Source organism: Neolamprologus brichardi, chromosome 15, assembly GCF_056152115.1.
Source record: "Neolamprologus brichardi isolate AB-2024 chromosome 15, ASM5615211v1, whole genome shotgun sequence".
NCBI lineage: Eukaryota > Metazoa > Chordata > Actinopteri > Cichliformes > Cichlidae > Neolamprologus > Neolamprologus brichardi.
Window position 1 is genome coordinate 34894139 of NC_142118.1, and position 24549 is coordinate 34918687.

Here is a 24549-nt window from a genome sequence, read left to right on the forward strand (position 1 = left end):
CCAAAGATGAGAAAGAGATCCTATTTCATCAGTGTTGGTTTCTTTTTATCGGCCCCTTTTTAAAGACCTCATAATATGGAAATATCATAATCTAGCAATTCACGCTTGTATTCAGGAAACAAACCTTTCTGCTTTAAAGATGAGTACATCAATACAGATGGCTGTCCGTCCCCAAGCCTGCTTCTACTTCAGGTTTCCTCCTATTACAAGGAATTTTTCCTTCTCACCATTGCAAATTGCTCGCTCATAGAGGCTTGCTCCATTATTGGGATTCTCTCCAAAACCTTAGTGTGAATTGACTCTATTCGCAATTCATTACATTATTTTGGATGTTTGTGATCTGTAGACCAGCAGTTTTTTTATTTGTTTAACTATGAAATTTCATAAACCTAAAACCTCTGGAATGTATGTATGGTCACGGTGTTCATATTGAATATACAGAGTAAGAAAGATCTGAATAGAAAAACAGGGTTTGTTGTGAGAGGACCTGGAGGACTGCAGAGCTAAGAGCCCTGACATCATGGCGTCAGGACAATAATCTGCCTCTTAACATCAGCAAGAACAAGGATCCAGGACCTCTACTGACAGCGCTGTAGGAGGAAGGCCCCACAGATCCTCTCTTATCCCACCCACCACAGCCATACACCTCTCACACTCCTTCCATCAGGTAGGAGGTACAGGAGCATCCAGACTCGCAGCAGCAGATTCAGGGACAGTTTCTACCCACAGTCTATCAGTTCTACTGCACTACTGAAATATTAGACAGTTGGTGCAATCACTGCACACACTGTACATGTAAATACATTACCTCTGCACTACAGCCACCACAGTATTTTTAGTAATTTGTATTTATATATTTCTTTATTTATGTTACGTATGTGTAATTAGTTTTTTTTGTCGGTTTGTTTTTTTAAGGGGCTTTGACCTAAGAATTTCATTGCTGGTAGTGATGTGCCATTGTTACCTGTATATAACTAATTAAACTTGGACTTGATTTGATTGGGCTTTATCCCAAGAAGCTATAGCCTATGCATGATGACACAGTGTCACTAGATTATCCTCTCGGCTCTTAAAAGTCATTCGGGCTCCAAAGCAAAGTTTTTGCTAATCGTCATGAAAGTTAAGCGTTAAAGATTTCATCTCATAAAAGCAGTGTGGTAGGACTCGACTTAAGCGGTCAAAGAAGTGCAGGAGACTGATGCTGTCCAGTGTAGCAAGTGATTTATTCACCATTTTGTGACCCAAACAATATTTACAAAGAAACAAATAAGAAACTCAACTCTATAATTAACTCAGTTCAAATAAACATAACTGAACTTAAATCAACGGAAATTAAGGTCAAACTGCACACAGCTACACTGACCTGAACCTTTCTTTTGAAACACCTGAGTTCTTCTGCTTAAATAGTCCACTTAACCAAACAATTTCTCCTCTGGACTATTCCATTCAGTAGGTAGGTAAGATGAACATGATTATATTCAAACCTCTACTACGCCTCTTTACTGGCAACATAAACTCTGTGGTGTAATCAATACATATTACAACAATAAATCTATTTCTTCATAAACCCTCTAAAATCTACTTTATTAAATTATAAGAGTTCTTCCCCTTCTGCACTTGGTCTCTTCCTGTGACCTCAGATGAACCAGAAGGTATAAAGCAGGAAGTAAAACTACATTTCCTCCTTTTGTTTCTGGAAGACAGGTAGGTAAGGTAAGTTCTAAACAATACAAATTAACAGTTGAAATAAATAACACGTTAACTTAACAAACTTGTAGGGATTGATTTAAACCAAGATATTATATTATATTATATAATCTGTAAGAGTGCAAAACATAAACAAACCTGGGATAGTAGATGTTTGCCTATTGCAGATTACATGTGAAATATGGTTAAATCAAAACAAGAATGTTAACTAAGAATATGGACAAATGGTCTTCTCACCCACTTTGTCACAAGCAGATTCGTTTAAACCGCATTTCTTTCTTTAATAATACAACACAACAAAGCATACAAACAGAACACACTGGGGCCAAGTTACTTAATAAATGTTTGTCTCCTAATGAACTCTGCTGTTTTAAGCACAGAGCAAGGGAATTAAAACGTGGATACCTGTCCCTCAGGTTACAAAAACTCTTATTGTTATCTTTACACACTTGATACCTGTGAAAAATGTATCGAAAGACTTGAACTGTGACATTGTTTCAAATTAAATCAAATACACCTGTGGCTATGGCAACCCCCCTTCTGAATCAGGGAGCAGCCAAAGGTAGCTCTAAAAGTTAATAAAATGCTTGTTGGGAACACTTGCGGTTTATTTTACCACATACAAAGTGGACAACGAGCACGATGAGGACTATGGGAATACCAGGCTTTGATCCTAAAATTAAAAAAAAAAAAAACATAAAAAGATTCCAAAGATTAGACAAGAAGGGGATTATTTTGTCTGAGGATCACGTCACAGGAGTGCTTTGAATACGTTGAGATACTGCTGTACTAAATAAGTCAACCACATGGTGCCGCTAGAGGGCAAGCCGACTGAAGCTGAGGCGCAAATAAGCCTGAGAGATTTGCACTAAGTACGAATCAACTCGTCTTAACACGCTTTACCACAGATGTAATGGATGTCTGATAGAAAGCAGTTCTTTATGCAGATTGCCAAAATCATAAAATACAGCAGCCAGCTTCGAATCTGACCCAGGGGTTAGGCACAAAAAGTGATACAGTTAGCCGATGTCAAACAAATCTCATGAATGATGTTAAGCCACTTTGATCAAGCAACACAAACAACATTCCTGTCACAAGCCAGAAGCTGCAGTCAGAGTTTAGCAAAGTGACTCCTGTGTATGCTTTATCTATCTAAAAGGCAAAAGGTGTGAGTGTCATTAAAAATGTATTTTTGTTAAGGGCAGGAGAGGTTCTAACACATATAATATAATCGTTCTATTTTCTCTCCCCCCATCATCTTGTGTATCTTCAATGATCAACTATCAAATAATGGCAAAAATGCTAAAAGTCATCTTAAGAAGCAAAAAAAGGTTATGTAATCCAGGCAGGTAGGTGACAAAAACTATCAGGAAACAGCGCTTCTATAAAGGACGGCTGTTACTGTAATCTCTGATTGTTCACATGTAAGAGGACTCGGTGCGACCTGACTCCGAGTTCCTGTGGCAGGAGTGTCTTTTGTCAGTGACACCAGCAGACAGGAGACAGCGCCAGGCTGCCATCAGATGGCTCTCCCAGCTGAACAGGGATCTTTGTTCCTGTAGGTGCCTGGGCAGGAGGCACTGATGATGGCACCACTGAATACCTCCATTGAGAGGTTTGTTGTACCACCCCCGACCCCTCCCTGCCTTCAACACTGACAGAGGTCACGCTAGCGTTTCTCTGTGGCCTTGTGACGGTCGTCTACAGTGACTGCCGTGCTTTCTTTTCTGTTTCAGGACTCTGTTGTAAGCTTATATGGACAGTCAAGAAGACATAAATAAACACTGAGTGTTGTCTCATCTGATAATCAGCTAATCTAAATAATCTTGCTCTAGTTCTCTTCACTTATGTACAACACTTACGTGCAGCACAGATAATGACTGTAAAGATTGTGGGGTTTTTAGTATGCCACTCTATCCATCCAAAACACATATTTTTGAAAGAAAAGGTGCAAGCTTTATTAACTTTATTGTTTTTGTACAGTGTTTTTTGTCTTAATGTCTATAGCAGTTATCCCAAATATCAGGCCCGGGGACCAGAATCGGCCAGGCAAAGGCTTCAATCTGGCCCACCGGAAGGCTTTGGGAAATGTGAAGGAGTGAATAGAATTTGAACTTTAAATTGCATTTTTATAAGTTGGACAGCTTTTTCTGTTGACAAACACCTCCCCAACTGCCATTCATACTACACCGAAAAGTTAAGAAATACATGAGGATTACAACCCAAATCCTAGCCTACCCTAATCCTAACCCAGTATCAATATTGTTCCACAGTACTGCCCTACAAACATCTATGACTTTTTCACTACAATAGTATCGTTTTTACATTTCCTGGATGCTTGTAATACTGAAAAAAATGTGCTTGGTTTTTCATTCGTGGGTATTACGAGGAGTCTGTAAAGTTTTACTGCTGCTTTTACATCCTTAAACAAACACTGGGATTGCCTCCGGTGTCATGTCTTACGGGAAATATGTAAAAAGCCTCTGTAACAGGGTTTATAGGGCACTACCGTGGAACAATAATAGTGACACTGACTGATCAGCACCGTGATATCCGTATCTGCTCTCGTGCCTGAGTGCAAACAGTTTCCGTGTGTGCCAAGGATACATCAGTTTACATATCTGACTCACTGCTATGCTGGATAGCAGTTTCGATTAACAAACACTGGGATACTGTTACATAGCAGTGTGATTTTCTGCCTCGGGCCAGTGACAAACACCTATTAGATATGCAGTTTATTTCCAACTTGTCAGCCTGCAGACGGCTCTTAATCTAAGTCTATGCGAAGACATTCCCATCTTTTGTTATGTCAGTGCTGCTGCTGTAAAGGTCTTTGAAGAAAATAGAGGGTTGGTGTGAAGGTTTGCATCTCTGTCCACCTCACCCATTGGCCACGCTGACATCAAAAGCTTCCTCCAATTAGTGTTAGCAAATATTCGGCTCCTGGTCTACAGACTGGTTAGGAAACTGGCTGTCAGTCACCGTGGTGAGAAATTCACTTTAGATTAAAGTAAATGTCGGCCAGTGGTTGATAAGCCTGTGTTTTTCTTTTCTTGTCACTTTGGTTGGGAAAATCTCGGAATGTGTGTTGGAAGTTCAGCAGAGCGTACTGGGTTTCCTGAATGTTTACCTCCTTTAGCGTTCCTCTCAGTGTAGAGGTTACAAAGGTAGTGAAGTAAGAATTGGTTGCTTTGCTGTGGCTGTTTTGCTTGCTTGGGTGCTTGAGTTGAGCCTTGAGACGGCTTAACAGCTGAAAAATAGGAACACAATTAAGGCAGAGGAGATACCTTTGGCTCTCACCATTTCCATTGTACATTGCAGTACAGTCACTATTTACTGACCTCCGTGTAAACTAGTTGTCACTCCCTGTTCGCTATATGCGGTGTGGAAAATTAAAACTCAGCTATTGCTGAGTCCTATTGTCAGCTCATATTCAATAAAACACACCGATACAGCAAATTCACAATGGGGAGATTTCAGTTCCGATCCTTTGTGGGTTTGACTTCCCATCACTCTGTTTAACAAAGGGGAAAGAGATAAAACTTAAGCTATGGTTTTTGTGCCAGTGAATGTGTCCTGGTGAAATACAATATAGAGAAGGCAAATTCCATTTCTGCATGGCTTCTGTTGTCCTGAAAGAGATCGTGGAAAACAAGGGGGTATTTGTTTCCTTTTGCGATGCCCTCGTTATCTTTTTGTGAGATAGCGTCACTGCAGTGTAACAGTCTCAGCAAGCGGACTTGTTGAAAAGAGACGCAGTAATAAGAAGGGGACAAGGGGAAAAGTGGGAAATGCCACAAGTAGCCAGCGCATTTCTGAAGACAAATACAAAAGAGGAAAAAGGGGCACAAAGTTCAGTGAAAGCCTGACGTGTTTGTAGTTTTTTGAGATCCTTTCCACCTTCTGTCAAAGATAGATCCTTCGGGGGGTTGCATCAGGAAAAGCATCCTGCGTAGGAATCTGCCAAATCAGATAGGCAGGGTGTTACCTGCAGTGGCACACCCGTGTCATCGAGGAAGCAGCTAAAAGTCGTTTTTTAACAGGCTATAATCCAACCTGCTGGATTATTCAGCACATATATTACGCTAGTGGAAATAGATTGGGATTCATGTAGGGTTTTATTAGTCTAACTTACTACTTCAAGAGCTTTGAGCTTTGGCACAGAATACTATATATTTTATGCCTTTTTTAAGCACTTTATCTTTCACACATTTATTAATTTTTATTGAGCATGTCTTTGGATCGGCCCTTAATCCCAACTCCCCTCCCAAGCGAGAATTCTCTACTGTAGGCACATTGAACGTCTAATGTATCTGTTAAAGTATACCACAATTCCTTGGGTTTTACTTCCACGTAGTTTCTTTGGGAAGATAAATCCACTGTTGTTGGATTTATCTTATTTTCAGACATTTGATGTAGATAAAGTCAAATACAGTGTCAATTGTCATGATATTTATTTACAGATGGCATTCTCTGTACATGACGATTTTTACATATATTTACATTATGCAGACACAACCACCACCAACCACAATCGGTCATTTACATTCCTTTATCGTCCGTTGCCTTAAGTTAAAAGTAAAAGGCAGCCCCCCCCCCCTCTTCTCGGGAGACGATTAAATTAACATGTCATAATGGTCGTACCAGCAAGAATTTAAGTTCACAGTGTCATTGTAAACCCCTCAACCAAATTCACGTCAAGTATATCAGCACATTCAAATCAACAGAAAGCATGTATGTAGCAAGTAGTTTTCCCCCCCAGATAGTTAGCATATATGTAAAAGAGCTCCAGATCAAGTCAGCGAGTGTAGGGAATTCTACAGTACAGACAGTATCAATCTTACTTTAGGAGCAGGTACTGCATAGGAAGGAGTTGACATGATATAGTGACCAAACGTGATCAAAGACAAAAGAGTTTTTGTCCAAATCATTGAGGTAGAGAGAGTTGTTTGTTTCTCTGCATGACATCCTTGTCTACATGAATGCAACGTGCAGCACTATGAAGACTGCTAGCATAACTGCAGGCTGTACCCTGGCTCCTAGGGCGTCCCACTAATACTAGCTGCCTCTATATTTTCGATATTCACCCAAGAAAACATGATTTCCTACGATTAATCCAAAATAAAGACATAATATATAAAATAAAAGGCATTTAGGATTTTGTTCACCACCACGATTAATTGTTTTCACATTAGTGGGTTCAGTGTGATTTGGTGATGTTGTGATTCATGACAGGAAAATTGTCGGGAAAATTGTAGATCATGTCAGAAGGATAAAGAGGAATAAGTCTCATTTTAAAAAAAGACACAAGAGAATAAAATACCACCAACTTAATGACAACTTAACCAACTTAGTATGCCCATTGATTTAGCAGCACAGTTTGGTTTTCTCTGAATCTGTGTGCCGACGGGGGTTGGTCCTTAAAAATGCCAACGTAAGCACACAATTCTAATTCAACTTAAAAAAATAATAAAAAATAAAATAAGCTCTGTATAATTTACTTTTGATAATCCTCTTCAAGAAATTGCACAACTGCTCACACACAGAAAATTCAAATATTGTCCTGGTTCCACTGCACATACAGCTTCTGATCAACTTTACCAGGAAGTTTGGCTCCTGCACTTCCTCATAGCAGTCACCGAGGCAAGGCTGAGCTCGCTCGGTGCCGCTGTTCACCCGGTGTTCTCGCCAAGCTATAGGAGCTCGACCTTTTGTGAACAGACTAGGTCGCTGTTGACCAGATTCCACATGTGCTGGAGGTCCGATGGGAGTAGCTTGTGCACCACAATCATGTTCTTAAAAAAACAAGGTTCTCGGTTCAACTTGCTGTTCTTATTTTTCACCAAGCCAAACGTCTTAAAGGCGTTGTGTTTGACAGGCGTGACCTGAAGCACCTCCAGGCACATGCCCAAGAAGACATCGTCGATGGGGTAAAGCTCCAGCGTGTCTGCGGCCCAGTGAAGCCTACTCACGAGACTTCCATCCATTAGAAAACCGCCTCCACCTGCGTATGGAGGGTAGTGCGTCTTGTTATACAAAGCCTGGGGGATGTGATATTTGTTGTCCTTTTTACGAATAGGCTTAGCTTTGAAAATCACATCCCCAACAAACAGGTTCTTTCTGTGTCTGCTGTTTTCCAAGTATTCAAAAATATTCGTCACGCTGACAAAGACGTCATCATCCCCCTTGAAGACATATTGCACGTTGTAGCAGTAAGTATGGAACCACTTGAGGAAATGGGTCTCCTTGAGAGTCAGGTTGAAGAAGCTATCTAAGAAGTCCCACTGAAGAATATCGTTGTAAATCTGGTCTTCATACTCCACAAGTTTCTGATGATTTGCCCTTTCTGCCTCATTGGAGGACTTACCAAGAAGAAAGAGGGTCTTTATCCTTTTGCCGTCCACCACCTGCTCCCTGCCCCATGTTTTTCGGATGACCTCCCTGCGGTCATACTGAGTGGCCACTGATTTAATCACCATCAGCAGATACACCTCCCCTGTGCACTTCTCAGGGTGGTTGAGGGTCATGGGGAAATATCGGCAATGCCGATAAAGCAAAAACTGCTTGAAACTGTCCTCGAGGTTCTTGAACCACTCGTGTTTAGAAAAGTTGACATTGGCGCTACAGTTGGAACTCTTTACATCCCAAAATGTGGGCCTGCCGTCCTCAGGGATTCTGGGCTTCTCTGCGGTGGTTGGAGCTTTTGGCTTTGACTGGTAGCTGCCAGACTTCCAGAAACTTTTTATCTGCAGGTATGAGTCAGCTCCAGATCCTGCTTCCTGAGCAGCATCCAAACGAGCGTGCCTCTCCAGCTCGAAGCTGATGCTCCCTCTCTGGACGGCCAACGCAACCACGGCTAGGAGAAACATGACACTCACCCTCTTGTACACTCTCCAACGATCTCTGCTATTCTTCCTGGGGGAAGATAAAAATCACGGGATTCCAGTTAGACCCTACAACATTATACCTTGTAATAGAGGGAAAGTTGAATATATAAACAATGTTAGTGAAAGGCATATGTGTGCAGTGTATACAAAGATTACCTCCAGGTCTTTATATCGAACAATGAGAGATTATTTATTTATTTTTGCAGAGATTTGTGTATTGCAAAGTGACAGATGTTCATTTAGGATTATTTATTTAAAGAAAATTTAAGAAAAAAACCGAAGGGGCGAAAAAGGGCGAAAATCATCAAAACTATAACACGACACCCTCGGAGGGTACCTACATAACAAACATGTCGCTGTATAGACAGAGAAAAGACACACGGATTGTCAGCATACCCACACGTCTCCAGAGATTCATTTGTAGTTTTGTGTATGGCCTAAAATGTAGTTGGGAAAGTCCTATGACACCTGGACAATTTTCACTTGAAACGTCATTTATATATTACACAACCTATAGAGGCTTCACTATTACCATGTTTCTAGAGAAAAAAAACTCCACCATAGATATATAACTTTCTATAGAAGAATAGTCATGAAATACGACTTATTTAACCAGCATCTGTGGATTTTAAAAACATGGATTGTACTTCAGATTTTCTTCTATGCCAGGCTATATGGCTCTTTATTGCATTCATGATCAATAAGACACTCCTCTATTCCTGCATGGGCCCCTCTACTTCTGAAGATCACTATCTCCCCCCCACCCCCATCCTCAAACAAAGTCCCTCCTGAAGCCACACAGTCGACACAGCTACGAGTTACAGACAGGTGTATTTGTTCTTAACAGCATCAGTAATAATAATAACAACAATAATAATGTGGTTAAGTCCTTAAAACTCTATAAGAGATCGATTAATTTTGCTTTTCACTAAATATTGTGGTTTTTCTTTGTTTGGTTATTTCAAAAGCTAATTCTCAACGTTAAATTGTTGCTTTCTCCTTTTCTTTTCCTTTTTCTTTCTTTTTTCTTTTTTACTTATCTGACAAGCCTACTTTCTAATAGACTTTAAAGATAAAGAAAATCAGGTGAAATAAGTGAAAAAGAGGTTACGGTCAGATCAGACGAAAAAAAATAATTAAATCTTTTAATAAAATGCGCCACTTACATTTTTCCTTGTGCGTCAGATTCTTTGTGATGATGTGCCGGCGATGATCGATTAGTTTTGAGTGTTTTTGTTGTTTTTTCTTTTTAAAGGTAGAATGACTTTGCTTTATGTAATTTCCGCTTCTTGGAAAAAAGCTAAATATTCCTTTCCATCGAAACAGTCTTAAAGCATCAAGCGTTCCGTTTAAGAGAGAGTTTAAAGGTTTTCAGGGACTGTGGTGCCAATGTGCGCTGTATGGTCTGCGCCGCGGAGAGTGCGCTCGGGCGCAGAGATCCGCCTTTAAAAGCTCAGCCGCCGTTACGTAGCCTAGACTACACACGCAACAGTTAATGAATGAACAGAGAGGGATGCATAGTGTCCACGACAGGCCAATTAATCATCAGTCGACTACCCTTAAACCTGCGACAAAGCAAATATTGACCTTCTTGTCATTTTATTTACTTACGTAGACGTATGTCGTCTGTATGAGGCGGATGAAGAGTGGAAGGGTGGCTTGTCCTGATCACATATCTGTGAGGGTATGGAGAGAAGGCAGAGGAGTTTTTCACCAGTATTCAACAAAATTGTGGATTCCTGAGGAATGGAGAAGAAGCGCGTGGGCGACTTTCAAGAGCAAGGGTCATGTACAGAGCTGTAGTCGACTACAGGGGAATGAAACTTATGATCCATGCCATCACGTTATAAGAAAGGGTTGCTAAAGCTAGGTTAAGAAGAGAGGTGATCATCAGTCAGGAGCAATATGGCTTTAAGCTGAGAAAGAGGTCCACAGATGCAATGTTGGCTTTGAGAATGTGGATGTAGAAGCATAAATAAGTCAAGAGGAGCTGCATGGTGTCCTTGTGGCGCTAAAGAAAACATGCGATAGGGTGCCGGGACAGGAAATGTGGTATCTGGAGAAAGTCTGGAGAGGTAGATGTATGCACTGGGGAGAAGAAGAATGACATGGTGACAGAGAGAAGACTAAAAGAGAGGGTAGCAATGCTATGATGAATGCTTTTGAGGAATCGTGTGAGGGTTTATATTGTCCCTTTCCTGATCACTCACAATTCACAACTGTAGAAACGAGTACATCAGAGGGACAGCTCAGGTTGAGAGGCTTGGAGACAAAATTAGGCTGGCGGTTGGACATGGATATGTTGAATATGGAGCTGTCAGGCAGGAAGAAAAGAGGCAGACCACAGAGATGGTTATGGAGGAGGAAGGAAGACCCATATCTTTTGTAACAAGAAAGATTTATCCAACTAAACTGTATATATAGTTTGGATTATTTATCTAAAGAAACATAAAGTGGTAGCTCGCGCTTTGCTCTCCTCTGCATTTTCATATTTCACTTGTTTGTACCTCATGCCCTATAAAGACCGTGACGTGCTATAGCAACATAAGCTCTTTATACAGAACAGTAACCATTAACTTTGTCAGATAAATGCAGTAGAGTGAAGTCAAGTACAATACATAAGTCCCATGAAATGTCACACAGCTGAAAGAAGAAAGAATTCCTTTGGTTTTTTTTTAAGGCAGGTATTTGAATATAATTGTTGGAACCGGTGTTTTTGTTAACATCTGGCGTAAGTCCCGTAGAAATGTTTGCAAATAAGAATTAATCAGCAATATTAGATTACAGGAAGTCTTCCTCATTTCTCCTCATTTTTACAGTCTTTTGAACAGCCAGAGAACTCCGTTGTTAAGGTCCAACCTCCACTTGCGTTAATCTAATGAAACTCCCAAGATATCAGTTATCAGACTATTATTAAGTAAATCTGACACTAAGCCCCGTTTAGCTTTAGGTTCAGTGTGTTTTTTTACTGATATTCTTGTTCTTTTCTATGGCTGTAGCCACGACAGAAGAAAAAAGCAAGTGATACACTCTGTCCTCAGTATTTTTGCATTGTGATGTGGCCGAAAGCAGCTGGTTATCCCAAATTATTTATTCTAAACTGTGAATTACTGTTAATAATTGATTAGATATCCCACACGTTTGAGCTTTTACCTTTTAAGTAAGTGTTTCTTTATTTGCCGTATGATTAAATCTGATTTACTCTCCAAAAACACAACCCTCTCACCTCTTAGTGTACATCTCTTTTCCGTGGGATAGTGTGGATGGGATTTTTTTGTATAAGCAGAAAAGGCTTTTTTTAAGCATTCCCACTTTAAAATCGATTATTTCAGGTGTATATAAATCTTTGGCCTGTCACATTATTCTCTAGGAAGGGCAAAATAAATAACAGAGCACCAATGATTTGCTAAAGTATTGTAATATTGCTTTATGGTTGTCCACTGATGACAGAGGAGGTGCTGGGGCCAATGAGGCAATGCAGAGCAAACTACACAGTTATTTTTTAATCAGGTCTGTGGCCATTGACAGCCATTGTATGACAAAGAATTCCTTTTTCTTTTGACATCGCATACAAGTGATGCCTTTGATCCATTCTCAAGGAAGGTTTGCTTTTTGGATAAAAGCATAACTTTAATGTGAGTCACAAATCTTACTTACTCTGAAACAAAGGGAAAAATCCCAAATCAATCATTACATGTTTAATCAATAGATTAAATTAAATAGTGGCTGAAACTTTTACTTGCAGAGCTGCCTTAACCAAAGCTGCTCTTAACCCTCGCTGTGGCAAACCGTGTGTTTCCGCCTCCTCGTTTTCTGGAGAAAGAACAACAAAATGTCTGTCTGCGCTTCAAAACAGGAATATTTTAATACGAACACAGCTGCGATCCAAAACCTCTCCTTCCTCTGCTTTTCTCCCCATTTCCTGAATCCAACCAGTCATCCTTCTCGGGGCCATGTGCATCCTGTTGCCTGCTGGCTGTGTTTTTTCCGTTTAGATTTTTTTTTTCAGCCCCCTCCCCTTATGTGGATTTAGTCTGTAACAGTTCTGCAGATGAGTGGGTTGGATGTGGATATCACGGTACCTGATCTTTTCCCCTGGCCACTTCGCTGACAACATAAGGACTGTCAGCTGGAGAATGAAAATAGAAGAATCAAATCTGCAATGCAAATATATATATATATATATATATATATTTGCATTGCAGATTTGATTCTTCTATTTTCATTCTCCAGCTGACAGTCCTTATTTGCATTGCAGATTTGATATATATATATATATATATATATATATATATATATATATATATATATATATATATATATATATATATGTGTATATATATATGTATATATATATATGTGTATATATATATGTGTATATATATATATGTATATATGTATATATATATGTGTATATATATATATATATATGTATATATGTATATATGTATATGTGTATATGTATATATATATATATTTCAATCGTGGATCACATCATAGAGTTATATCAAAGAACTCTAACACGATCACTGAACAATCTAATACCAGTAAAATGTGAAAAGAGAAGACGCTACATGATCTAGATATAAAGAGCTTGCAGGGATGATTAGTCCATCTGAAAGCAAATATAATGTTCTCAAAGAAAGATTAAGGCCAGAGTTGAAAGGGTTAATAATTGCTGGAGTAGATTGAATCTACTTCCTGGCACACCGGTGCTCATTTATCAGAACACCATTAAGTTTCATTAGCCACGAAAACGTAACGTATCTTTGCCCTCATCTGGTAAACTTACACAGTTTGACCCGCCCTTTTCATATCTGTCCCTCACGTCGACAACCACCAACGACGGTAATTGTCAAAAATCTTTGCCGACTCCTTTATGACTTCAGTCTAATTCTGCTTATGGAGGAATTAGAAAGAGTTGAGCTGAAAGGCCTGAGAAGTTGAGTGGATGAGAAAAGGATATTCTTAATACAAAATAAAGAAAAAAAAACTGGCAGTAGGGTTTGGGGAAGGAGAAGTTTAATACCTGAGGGACTTTGGTCTGTCGTTACTTTGTCAACTAACTAACACTAATGAACATGCTTAGGAAAATATGTCTTCTTCCTCTTAAATACAACTCCAAGCTCCTCGGTCACCATGAAAGAATTTACTGCTGGACAAGAAAAAGGTATCCTAAGGAGATTGTTTCTTTTCTTTCCTTCTTTTTTGCACTCAAGTCATCACTTGAGGACCTTTCTCTCTAAGAAAGAATAGAACAAAGGAGGTGTCACCAAGCCATGTTATAAATGCCACTTTCAGCCATGGCTACAAGTAAACACTGGGCTCCCCTTTATAGCCAACCAGACTTCATTAGGCTCAGTAAACACTAAAATAAGGTCAGATTCATTTCACTCTACGGTTTTTTCCATGTTTTGCTGATTTTGCTGACAAAAGTTTCCACTAACACCGTATTAGTGCTGATGCACCTCCTGTTTTGGTTAAAATACATGACTCATTTAGACCTACGGAAGCATACCAAAGAGAAAGCTGACTGAATGATATTAATTATATACTTGGTGTGATTTTTTTTTTAAACTGCTGTTTTCAAGGTCAAAGTTTGAGCTGAGCCTCGACTCTGCCTCGCTGTAATCTTAGCGTGATGGGTTTATTACTCTAGCCAAACTGTGAAAAAACACTCAGTGGTACTTTTCAGCTGGTATGAGTCACTAATCCCGTGCCTACCTCCTTCTTGATAAAGACACTCTGTAAACTCAAGACCTTCTCGATGGTAGGCCAGCACCTCGAGCGGCCTCTTATCTGCCATTGGTGTTTGTAAATGGGTAAATGAGTAAACCATTGAAAAAGATTTGTTGAAAGGTTAAGAAGGTGAGATTTTTTTTGTGTGTCAAATACTGTTTGCAATCTTAAAAAATAGACCCTCATGCACAAATCCAGAAATGCTAAAGTCACCAACAGACAGGTCTTTCTGGGTGACTGCAGATATCAGAGAGTGAGATTTAAAGCATCCTTGAAAACCTGCAGCAGGGATTTGATCCTGTGTATACACAATAACAAAAGTTTAACTGGTTTCACAGGAATTTCCCAAAGGTTAAACATGTCATTCATTTTTTAGTCTGTTTGATTCACACTTTGTCCTTTGGACATTACAATGTTTGGTATGAATGTTTCTGTTAATATCTCATCTCTTCTAATCCTGTGTCAAATAAATCGAATACAACAAAAACAGAGAGCTTCATGTCTTTAACAGAGCAGCTGCGGGGCTTGACTTCACGCATGTGTTCAAAGGAATGGGACAGGAGGAAGCAGGAGGTGGGGGAGACACTGGGATGCAGCCCCTTCTTGGCTGGCGTCACTCCTTTATCAGCAGTGCACATGGCACATGGCTCCCTGCTGATAAACACAACTAAAGAGGGTGCCGGTGATCCTGATGTCATATAGGGCTGTTTAGTAGCAGAAGTGGGACTTTTTTAAGCACAAATTTAAAAAAAAAAAAAACTTTGTCACTATATATATATATGTTTTTTTTAAAGTACATTATTCATTATTATTACTGAACCTGTTGTGAACAACTATATTGAAAATGTTGAACGTTCTTGGACCTTGGACATGTCACCACAGTTTCCATCTGGTAGCTTTCCTTAGCTGTTCCCCCCCCCCCCGTTTTTATCAATGCTTTTGTTATGATAAAGAGCAGCAGCTTCCACTCTGTTGTAATTGCAGCTGGTCGGTTCCAGCAGGAGTGAAGCTTTCGGGGTTACACCTGGCAGCGACAGTGCGTCAGTCTGTCATGTGCGGTCCATTTCCTTGCATTGTGCTCCTCCTCGCTGGCAGCATTCGCAGCTGGATCGGTCAACTCTCAGGAGACAGCATGGAAGGGGTATAAGGAATTCCCATCCAAATCTATCTTTCAACAGCCTTTATATTCCAGAGGTGGACTGACCATCTGTGTTATTAAATAAAGTCCTGCCAATATCTTGACACAAGTGGACTTCATTCTGTGTTATTTGTCATGTACTCTAGTATGTTGTGTAGCTCAGGGGCAGGAATGACATGTTCCCTAAAGGGCAAGGACCCATCCTATTGTACCGTTTTCCCATACTTCTTCCCTGTGCTGTCGTCACAACAGCGTATGACAACAATAACGCCATCAGTCAATATTTCACTTAAGTACGGGGACGGATACAAGGCTTAAAAATAGGGTTTGGAGAGGACAGCAGCTCAGGAGGCGACAGATCACTGTCTGGCAGGAATGAGTCACAAGAGCTCTTACAGTCACATGTTTGATATGAATGACTGCCAATAACAGCAGCCCGATGGTAAGCAATTTCCCCGTACGCCTCCCCTTAACCCTCAACCAGTCATGGTAGATCTCTGGAGGTTTCTTCCTGTTAAAAGGGTTTTTTTTTCCTTCCCAGTGTCACCAAGTGCTTGCTCATAGGGGGTCTGTCTCGTTGTTGGGGTTTCTCTCTATTACTGTAGCATCTTTACCTTACACTATAAAGCACCTTGAGGTGACTGCTGCTGTGAGCTGATGCTGTTTAAATAAACTGAACTGAATTTAAAGCAATGGAGAAAAAAATGGTAAGTAAAAGAAGCACTGGAGTGATTTTGCAAACTGCTGACTCGTCACACATTTATTTAAAACTGCTTGAAAGAATATTAACAGTGAAAATGCACTGCAACAGAAATGTCTCACCATAAATACACATAACCACACAGGCAAACGGTGCAAATAGACAAGCAACTAAAGCTGAATTTACGACATTAACACAAATTCAAGTTGTTTTTTTCCCCCCTTAATTATAGTGTACATGCTACCTGTGTGTTGAAAGTGAAAAGTTCTGGATATCATTTAAAAACATGCACAGTCATAATAGGACTCTAGGGCTCTAGGGCTTTCTTGTACAATCTTTTATAGCATCTGCGAAACAGGAGCTCCCACAAAGAGCTATGCATTTGTGGTAATGTTTTACATTTGAAACACAGCTTGTATAATAATTTATTCATGTGGACAGACATCTTCCACCATAGTTAAAAATCAATACAGCACATTGTGAAATTCACGACGATTATTGATTTACAAATTCGAGATGAGAACTTTCAGTACCGGCTCTTGTGCTGCTCTTTGCAATGGCGTTTAAGCGATAAAAATGTCTCTGCTGTAATTTTTAAGCTCCAATCCTCCTCCCTCTCGCAGCCCTGGCTGTGTTTGATCGGAAACCTTGAGCTCATGTCCGAAATGATGACAATTTATCCACAAAAAGAGGCACATTGGGGAATCCCCACTCAAGTAGTGAACATGCCAAGTAAGCAAGTAGGATTGAGTAAGAGCAAGAGAGAGGAGCGTTATCATATTCTGCCCCAACTCAGAGCGATACTAGACTTTGAAGTTAAAACACCTGAATCTTGTTACAAATAAATTCTGCCGTAGTCGGAGGGTGTCGCACACATTTTGTATCACCTTGAGGAGAAACTGCAGAAACTCAGGGCCAACAGAGACTGTCAGGTGCCCAGAGTCGCATGACTGTGGGTTGTGTTTATTGTCCAACGTCATATCAGGTTACAGAAGTAGTCTGCGCTGAAGCCGAAGGGCGAAAAGAGAGAAAAAAAACCCTAAATGCAGAACCACAATCCTAGACATTGTTCCACCCAGTCCTGCTCCTCCTCTTGCCACTAAGCCTCGACCGTCTCTGTTTGACCCTGATCGTAACCTGGTTGGATGATGTTACAGGAAGCCCGATGCTCCTGGGAAGATAGTGCTACCTCGTGGTGACAGCTCCCTCCTCACCTCCTCTTTGATTGCCTGCCTGAAGACAGAGGGAGAGGGGGAAGGAAGAAAGGTTGATAGGTTGATGAAAGGGGGTAAGAAGGAGAGAAAGCGGAGGACAATCAGACTTAATTCATCAATAAAATGAGAACAAAATTAAGCTGCTTTGTCACCAATGTATACAAAATGTAGTTGTTAAGCTCCTGTAAGAAATAGCATATTTAAATGAAAGATTTAATCCAGACCTATTTAAAAAATAAAAAGGACAGTGCTTCTTCTTCAGCTTTTCTGGTTCTCAATCGGCAAGGACATTTTCCAAACACGTAACCGAGGTTATTACGGTTAACTAAAAATAAACACTTTATTTGAGTTAACCAAAATAAAAGGGAAACAGTGGACGTTTTAGTTGTTAGTTTAATATCATTTTGTTACAACTTGCCTGATGAGGCTTTGATGGACGCACTTACTGAGACTCCAAGACTGTGAGTCAACTGCTTTCAAAAAGTTCAAGGTTTTTATTGTATTACCTACTCTGATTGCTCTAAATATTTCCTCTGACACCTGCCGGTCATACAACAGTAATTAAAAAGACTAAAACCAATAAAAACTGAGCTGAAATGGGCGAACCGGCTCTGGAAACCAAGTGAAACTAAAGTGAATTAAAAATAAAAATCCCAAACTAAGCAAAAATAAAAACTTATTAGAAATCATATAATTGTAAGAACTCTGCTCTTAACATTATGGCTCAGCAGAAACTCCTATCCTTGTCTGTACTTGCTAAGTGGGTGGCCCGTTAAGCCACACAAACATCTTTTCTTTACCCAAGGGAGCCTTTCTCTCAGTCACAGCAGATATGTATGCTAGAAAAAACAAAACAAACAAAAAAGCCATTAGCCTGGGGGGAATCTTGCTCAAATGTGTGGTTGTTATTACACAGATCACTGAACCACCCTCCCGACAATAGCTTGAAACATGCCAAAAAGCTTACTATACAATACAGGTTATTTTATATAGCATTTCTGTTTGCTTATTGCCCTTCAAGATGAGATGTGATTAAGTGACAAACATCTGATATTCGCCAGACCTCAGAAGTACAACACACTCACAGAAGGATGCGGTGGCTTTGAGTAGCTAATAGGTGCCATTACAAACTTCGTGGTAAGGGCACCCATCGTAAGAGCTGGAGGTAATCGCTCATGAAATGCAATTAGGATGCATGAGAGCATGGAGAGATGTTATCGGCCAACTAAGAGCACCAGATCATCTCTGCGCTGACTCCAGTTCTGTGTGTAAGACATGAAGTTGACAGCAAATAAAAATGGACCCAATATCAGGCCTGACAGTGCAGTGCCTCCAATAAAAGCTAACTCAATTTGATTTTCCCAATTTTCATTTTCCCAATAAGTGCTTACTGTGTTTTTTGTTTATAGCCATTGTTACGTTCTGCATGATAAGCCGACTTATGATTCAGACTACTTTGTGTCGCTGGTCATAACGGGGAAAACATTAATGCAGATTTATAAGGAAAGTCTTAAAAAAGGGGCATATTTTATTATATAGAGACTTCTGGCAGAGACTGGTAAGAAATGAAAGAGTGGCAAGTGAAATTAGTGGAACTGAAGCAAAAGTTGCTGGAAACCAGTGCAACATTTTTACAGTTAATTTCCTTTAGCCATTGTGTTGCTGTTGTCTTGGTAAGTAAGTACGGCATGAAAAACTGGATTTTCAGGCCTGGGAACACCCACACACCCAGGGTTTCCTGACATGCATGGTTGTGTTGATATGTGAAATGTAAAACTGATGTTACACAAAGATTTGGTGATTGTGAGGCAGAGATTTAATCAAGCAGTAAATAATTCACAATGCTCTACATGTTTGGTTGTGTGGGGTGCTACAACTCCATGACAGTCACCGGTTAATGCTTTCATCATTTATATAAGATATTAGGGGTGGGGGAAAAAATCGATACTGTGTAGTATCGTGATATTTTGTTTGCTAATAATGTATCGATACAGGGACAGCAGAAATCGATGACTTCAGAGCATGTTGATCCTTTTTCTGAGCAAGAATCCTGACATTCCTTCACTGTCCAAATGTGTTTAACTTTTTTTTTGGCAGCAATAAACATGACAGTTTACTTATTTTAATTTAAGACATGTTTTATTTTAATTAAGTTCAAAACTTTTTTATTTAATGTAAAATTATATTTTGTTTTAATTTACTTTCAAATTCTTCAGTTGCTGAAGGGGCTGCATAGTTTTCATAAATTTCATAGTTCAGAATAGCTATAATTGTACCAGATGGTTGCGTTCAGTTAAGTTGGACTAGACTGTAATACAAACCGTTCAGTTTGTGAACAATAAAACTGAAATGAGAGAAAGACTGAATGTGAGACTTTGATATTAGATAAAATGAATATTGATAAAGTTTACCTTTATGTACAGAATCTGAATATCGCAAAATATTTTAAAAAATTGCAATAATATCGTATCGTGCGTTAAGTATTGTGATAATATCGTATCGTGGGATGTATGGTGATTCCCACCTCTATAAGATATACCTATTTTCCTTTGGTATGGTTACCAATTTAACTGCCAGATATATGTATTAATATCAGTACTGCTAGGGGTGGAGCCGAACCAGAATACGATATTCAGAAAGGCACAAATAACGTGTTTTTTACGAATAATTATTTCGAACAAATACTTAATAACAAATACTTAAAAAATATTTGTATTCGGGAACAAGGAAAAACTTTATAGCAAAAAGCTGAGTTTCCTTATGAGACCGCAGAACATGACCGGATGAGTGAGTGACGTGTCAAAGAGGTGAGTGACACAGGCTGCTCCACACAGCAACAGAGACGGCTCGGCTGATCCAAAGAACAGTGAACTGCATCACGATTTTTGTTGAATCGATTTTTTTGCACCTCCAAATCTGAGGCCATGGTTCTTAGCTGGAAAAAGGTGGAGTGCCCACTCCGGGTCGGGGATGAGTTCCTGCCCCAAGTGGAGGAGTTCAAGTATCTCGCGGTCTTGTTCGCGAGTGATGGGAGAAGGGACCCGGAGATCGACAGACGGATTGGTGATGCGGACGCTGCACCGGTCCGTCGTGGTGAAGAGGGAGCTGAGTGTAAAAGCGAAGCTCTCAATTTACCGGTCGATCTACGTCCCTACCCTCACCCTATGGCCACGAGCTGTGGGTAGTGACCGAAAGAACGAGATTGCGGATACAAGCGGCGGAAATGAGCTTCCTCCGAAGGGTGGCTGGCCTCTCCCTTAGAGATAGGGTGAGAAGTTCAACCATCCGGGAGGGGCTCAGAGTAGAGCCGCTGCTGCTCCACATCGAAAGGAGCCAGCTGAGGTGGTTCAGGCATCTGACAAGGATGCCTCCTGGGTGAGGTGTTCCGGGCATATCCCAGGGCAGACCCAGGACACGCTGGAGAGATTATATCTCTCGGCTGCCCTGGGAACACCTTGGTGTTCCTCCGGATAAGCTGGAGGAGGTGGCTGGGGAGAGGGAGGTCTGGGCTTCTCTGCTTAGGCTGCTGCCCCCGCGACCCAGCCCCGGATAAAGCGGAAGAAGATGGATAGATGGATGGATGGATGCATTTTTTTTGTACCTTAACTGAGTTCCAGAGGCAGTATATAACTTTCGTGAAGATCGTTAAAAGGTTAAAACAATCCTTGTGTAGTTGTCACTTATTAACGTAGCTGAAACTCCCCACATGGATTTGCGGAACCGAATAAAAGAGTATTGCTGCTGCTGAGCCATCTGGCAATAACATAAATAACATAACAGCCAATGGCTGTATTTTCTTTTCAATGACGTTCCTTGTGACATGTTTATTGCTGGATTTATGGAAAAACACCAACTAATATTGCATATCCATAATTATTATAATGTTTATAATTAAAGAATACTTACACTATAACGTTTGTTAGAAGTGTAACGCAAAAAAAATGGATTTTTACACTTATTTTGAATTTTACTCGAATAAAAATACAAATACTTTTCCCTCCGCAACAAATACAAATACAGATACAAATTCCGGCTGCTTTGCACATCTCTAAGTACTGTTTTCCATCATAAACTGAAAATGCATGCTCAATAAGACTCAAATAAGTAGTGTTGTGCTGATATACTGGTCGATATCAGCCATCTGCCAGTATACTGGTATTGATATTTATAACAGCCGATAAGTAAACATTTTAATAATAAAGAGAAGACAGGAACACCATTCAACCATGCTGTAAGTGTTTCAGATTGCACTCTGGTACTTCGCTGTTGGCAGGGTTAGGACTGCAGATTGGCTAACAAAAATGAGTTGATCTGCGCGGTGCGACAGAGTGTAACTGACCGATTTGTTTAGTCAGCTTATCTTACTAAGGGTGGAAAATAAGTACAGATGACAAATGTTAGGGAAATATGTTTACGATTCCTGTGTTTGCAAGAAAAGAAAAGAAATCTGGGCTGATACGTCAGATTTTTTAATCGCCACATATCTGTATTGGTTTTAAAAATGTAATATACTATTGCTTAAAGTGCATCTACAGCAACTCTTTTCTGAGAGTCACTGAACATTTAAATCAGTGCTGGCCACCATCTAGAGTGGTTGGCAGCATAGATGAAGTAACCAGATGGGGCCAAAATCTGCCAGACTGGTGTTGATTTCCCGCTCTTACGCTTACTTCCATTCCCGCCTCCTCCTGTGGAGCTGGCAGAGCCAGGCCGGCTGCTCTGCTGCGGCTCAGACTGTGAGAACTGGGGAGCCAGGGCCAGGCCTCTACCCCGGTGAGCACTGTTCTGGTTGGTTGCTGTGTCAGGTGTACGGGGAATCTTGGGCTTACTTGCAATTGCAGGGATATAATCATTTCTGCTGACAGGGACAAAAACAAAAACAAAAAAGAATATAGTCTGTTTTTGGTAAAAAAGAAAGAAAGAAAGAAAGAAAACATTAACAACAATCTGCCAGTTAAATGAGTCACTATAATTACCATGATAATTATAGAAAGAAGGATAAAACAGAAAAAAACCCTGAAACTGGTAGGATGGGAATATTTAACAGTTAAGTTATGAACGTGATCTGTAAGACTGTGCAAAAGTCTTGCAACCCCTCATTTCTGTATATTTTGCAAGGGAAATGGGAGATAGGCACAGCAATAAAGTGACACATGGCATGACAGAGTTTTTCTCTGTCATACTTTATATGTATGAATATTACAACAGGGCACAAGTTCTGACTGGACATGCATCAGTAAATCCTCATTAGTGTTAACTTTCCTGTTTTCCCTTTCTCTAAAGCCTAAACACTCGTAGGGTCACGGTGGTTTCCATAAAAACAAGAAAGGTTTTTAATAATTGAGGAGCAATTATTCATTTTTAGGTCTATTTGGACAACAGACAAGACAATCATTTAATCATTTTTAGACAATCAGTGTTAAACACTAATATAACATTAGAACATATGTAAAATGCCTTCCTTCCATTCAAATTAGACATTTTCTTTTTTTTGCACCTAATTTGCTTTGTGCACTTTCTTTATGGTGTAACAAAAACCAAGAAAAGATGCCGCGGTGTCTGAGAAACAGGGTCACGAGTGAATAAATGTCTTCAGCATCCAGTCACAACCTCCTCTAATGTTCTTATCAGGAAAGAGCTAAGCGACCTACATCCTGTTGAGCAAGCTCACACTTATCAAATGGATCGATTTCATTCTGGTTTCTGTTCAGGGTAGTCACATTGGCTCCAATATCTCTGATAAAATCTGGTATAACTAAGCGTTACTGTCACGGTCCTGGGTCGGTGACACAGTGTTTTGAGTTTCTTTGAGAATCATGACAGTTACAGTGTATTGTATTTCCGTAAAAATGGGTGGAGGCGCTATCCTTGCATGTTGAGCTCTGTTCAGAAGCAAAATGAAATGAGTACACATTTTACATAACTTTTCATCAGTCCCTAAAATTCTTTTTAACAAGTCTCGAGTCTGAGTCCCGATTTCTGACAAAGTGTGAGTGGAAGACAGCCTGACTCTCCAGCAGGTGTTACTCTGTATTAGGGAATCAGTTCATTAGCCTAAAAACAATTGCAAACACTCACATCTGCTCTTTTGGCATTTGCCAAACTACCGTGTTGCTAAGATTCTCTTCAGCTCAATATGAATGGCCATTTCATCTCACTATAAAAGTCTTGCTTTCCAAACTGGGGTGAAACGAGGCTACCGAAGTCAGACTCAACCAGGCTGTATTGTAGAGGTGTTTTACGTTCCTGGGGGGTGAGGTGTGGGGGAGGCGAGGGGCTACTGAAGCAGTTTCCTGGGACTCATTATTGTGGGTGGGTTTCAGGAGTCAAGTTCCTCTGGGATTTAAAGGAGAAGAGAAGCAGGGGAGGTTCGATTGAATGGGTCTCTTTGTGGGCACTGCTCGTTTAAACGCATGTCACAGTCTCACAGACCAGCTTGGCGGTGCTGAGTCACCTATCGGTGTTCAGCAACATTCTTGCCAAATCTTTCCACAGACACACACACAGACACACACACACACACTCACTCTTACAGGAATCTCTGCAGTTATGTGGTGGTTGTTTTTTGTGCTCATTCCTTAAAGCATCAGATCAGGTCTGGTTGTAGTTCTCAGGAAAAAAGTTTCGTTTGTTTGTTTGTTTGTTTGTTTGTTTGTTTGTTTGTTTGTGTGTGTGTGTGTGTATATATATATTAGGGGTGCAACGATACACAAAATCCACGGTTCGGTTCGGTTCGATACTTTGGTGTCACGGTTCGATATTTTTTCGATACAAAAAAAATGTTCATGCCTTTTTAATTTGTCATTTATTAAATTTTCACGGCACATTCTGCACCACATCTCTGTGCGTTCATCATTTGTTTGAAGCCAGCTCACCTCCTGCAACCACTTTTCCGAGAATACGCGCTTCTTTTGTGGTTCGGACTCCTTCTGACATTTCTTTGGAGGTGGAGGAACATCACAGTAATTGCTTAAAGGAGCTTCTTCGACATCTTTAAGAGTTCTAAACAAATGTCTGTCCTCCTCCTGAAAATCTTATGTATGCAAACACGCGTTGCAACTTTTGTGCGCATTTTTTATTTTGACAGCAAATGCGCACCTGCGGACCACTTATGTGCAGCCCTGGTTATTTAGCTCGTCATATTGCAGCCACAGAAATTCTTTT

The 24549-nt window shown here is 40.2% G+C and overlaps 2 protein-coding genes across 7 annotated transcripts in view; both read right to left on the minus strand.

Annotated features, from left to right (window-relative positions):
* Window positions 1–6163: 6163 nt before the first annotated feature.
* b3gnt7 (UDP-GlcNAc:betaGal beta-1,3-N-acetylglucosaminyltransferase 7) lies at window positions 6164–9994 on the minus strand. Its single transcript, XM_035908267.2, has 2 exons — window positions 9761–9994; window positions 6164–8622 (listed from the first exon to the last, which is right to left on the minus strand). Coding segments are annotated over exons 1-2 (1224 nt in total). The 5' UTR covers window positions 9763–9994; the 3' UTR covers window positions 6164–7400.
* Window positions 9995–16209: 6215 nt separating this feature from the next.
* The window catches only part of armc9 (armadillo repeat containing 9), a 30040-nt gene continuing 21700 nt past the window's right edge, over window positions 16210–24549 (minus strand). For 4 of the 6 annotated variants that reach the window (XM_006791984.3, XM_006791985.3, XM_006791986.3 and 1 more), the window contains 2 exons: window positions 22056–22243; window positions 16210–17404 (listed from right to left, as the gene is read on the minus strand). In XM_006791984.3, coding sequence (XP_006792047.2) covers window positions 17382–17404; window positions 22056–22243 — 211 coding nt within the window. In that variant the 3' untranslated portion in view covers window positions 16210–17381. The remainder of the gene's footprint in view (window positions 17405–22055; window positions 22244–24549) is intronic. The other 2 variants (XM_035908256.2, XM_006791987.3) reach the window with 2 other exon arrangements.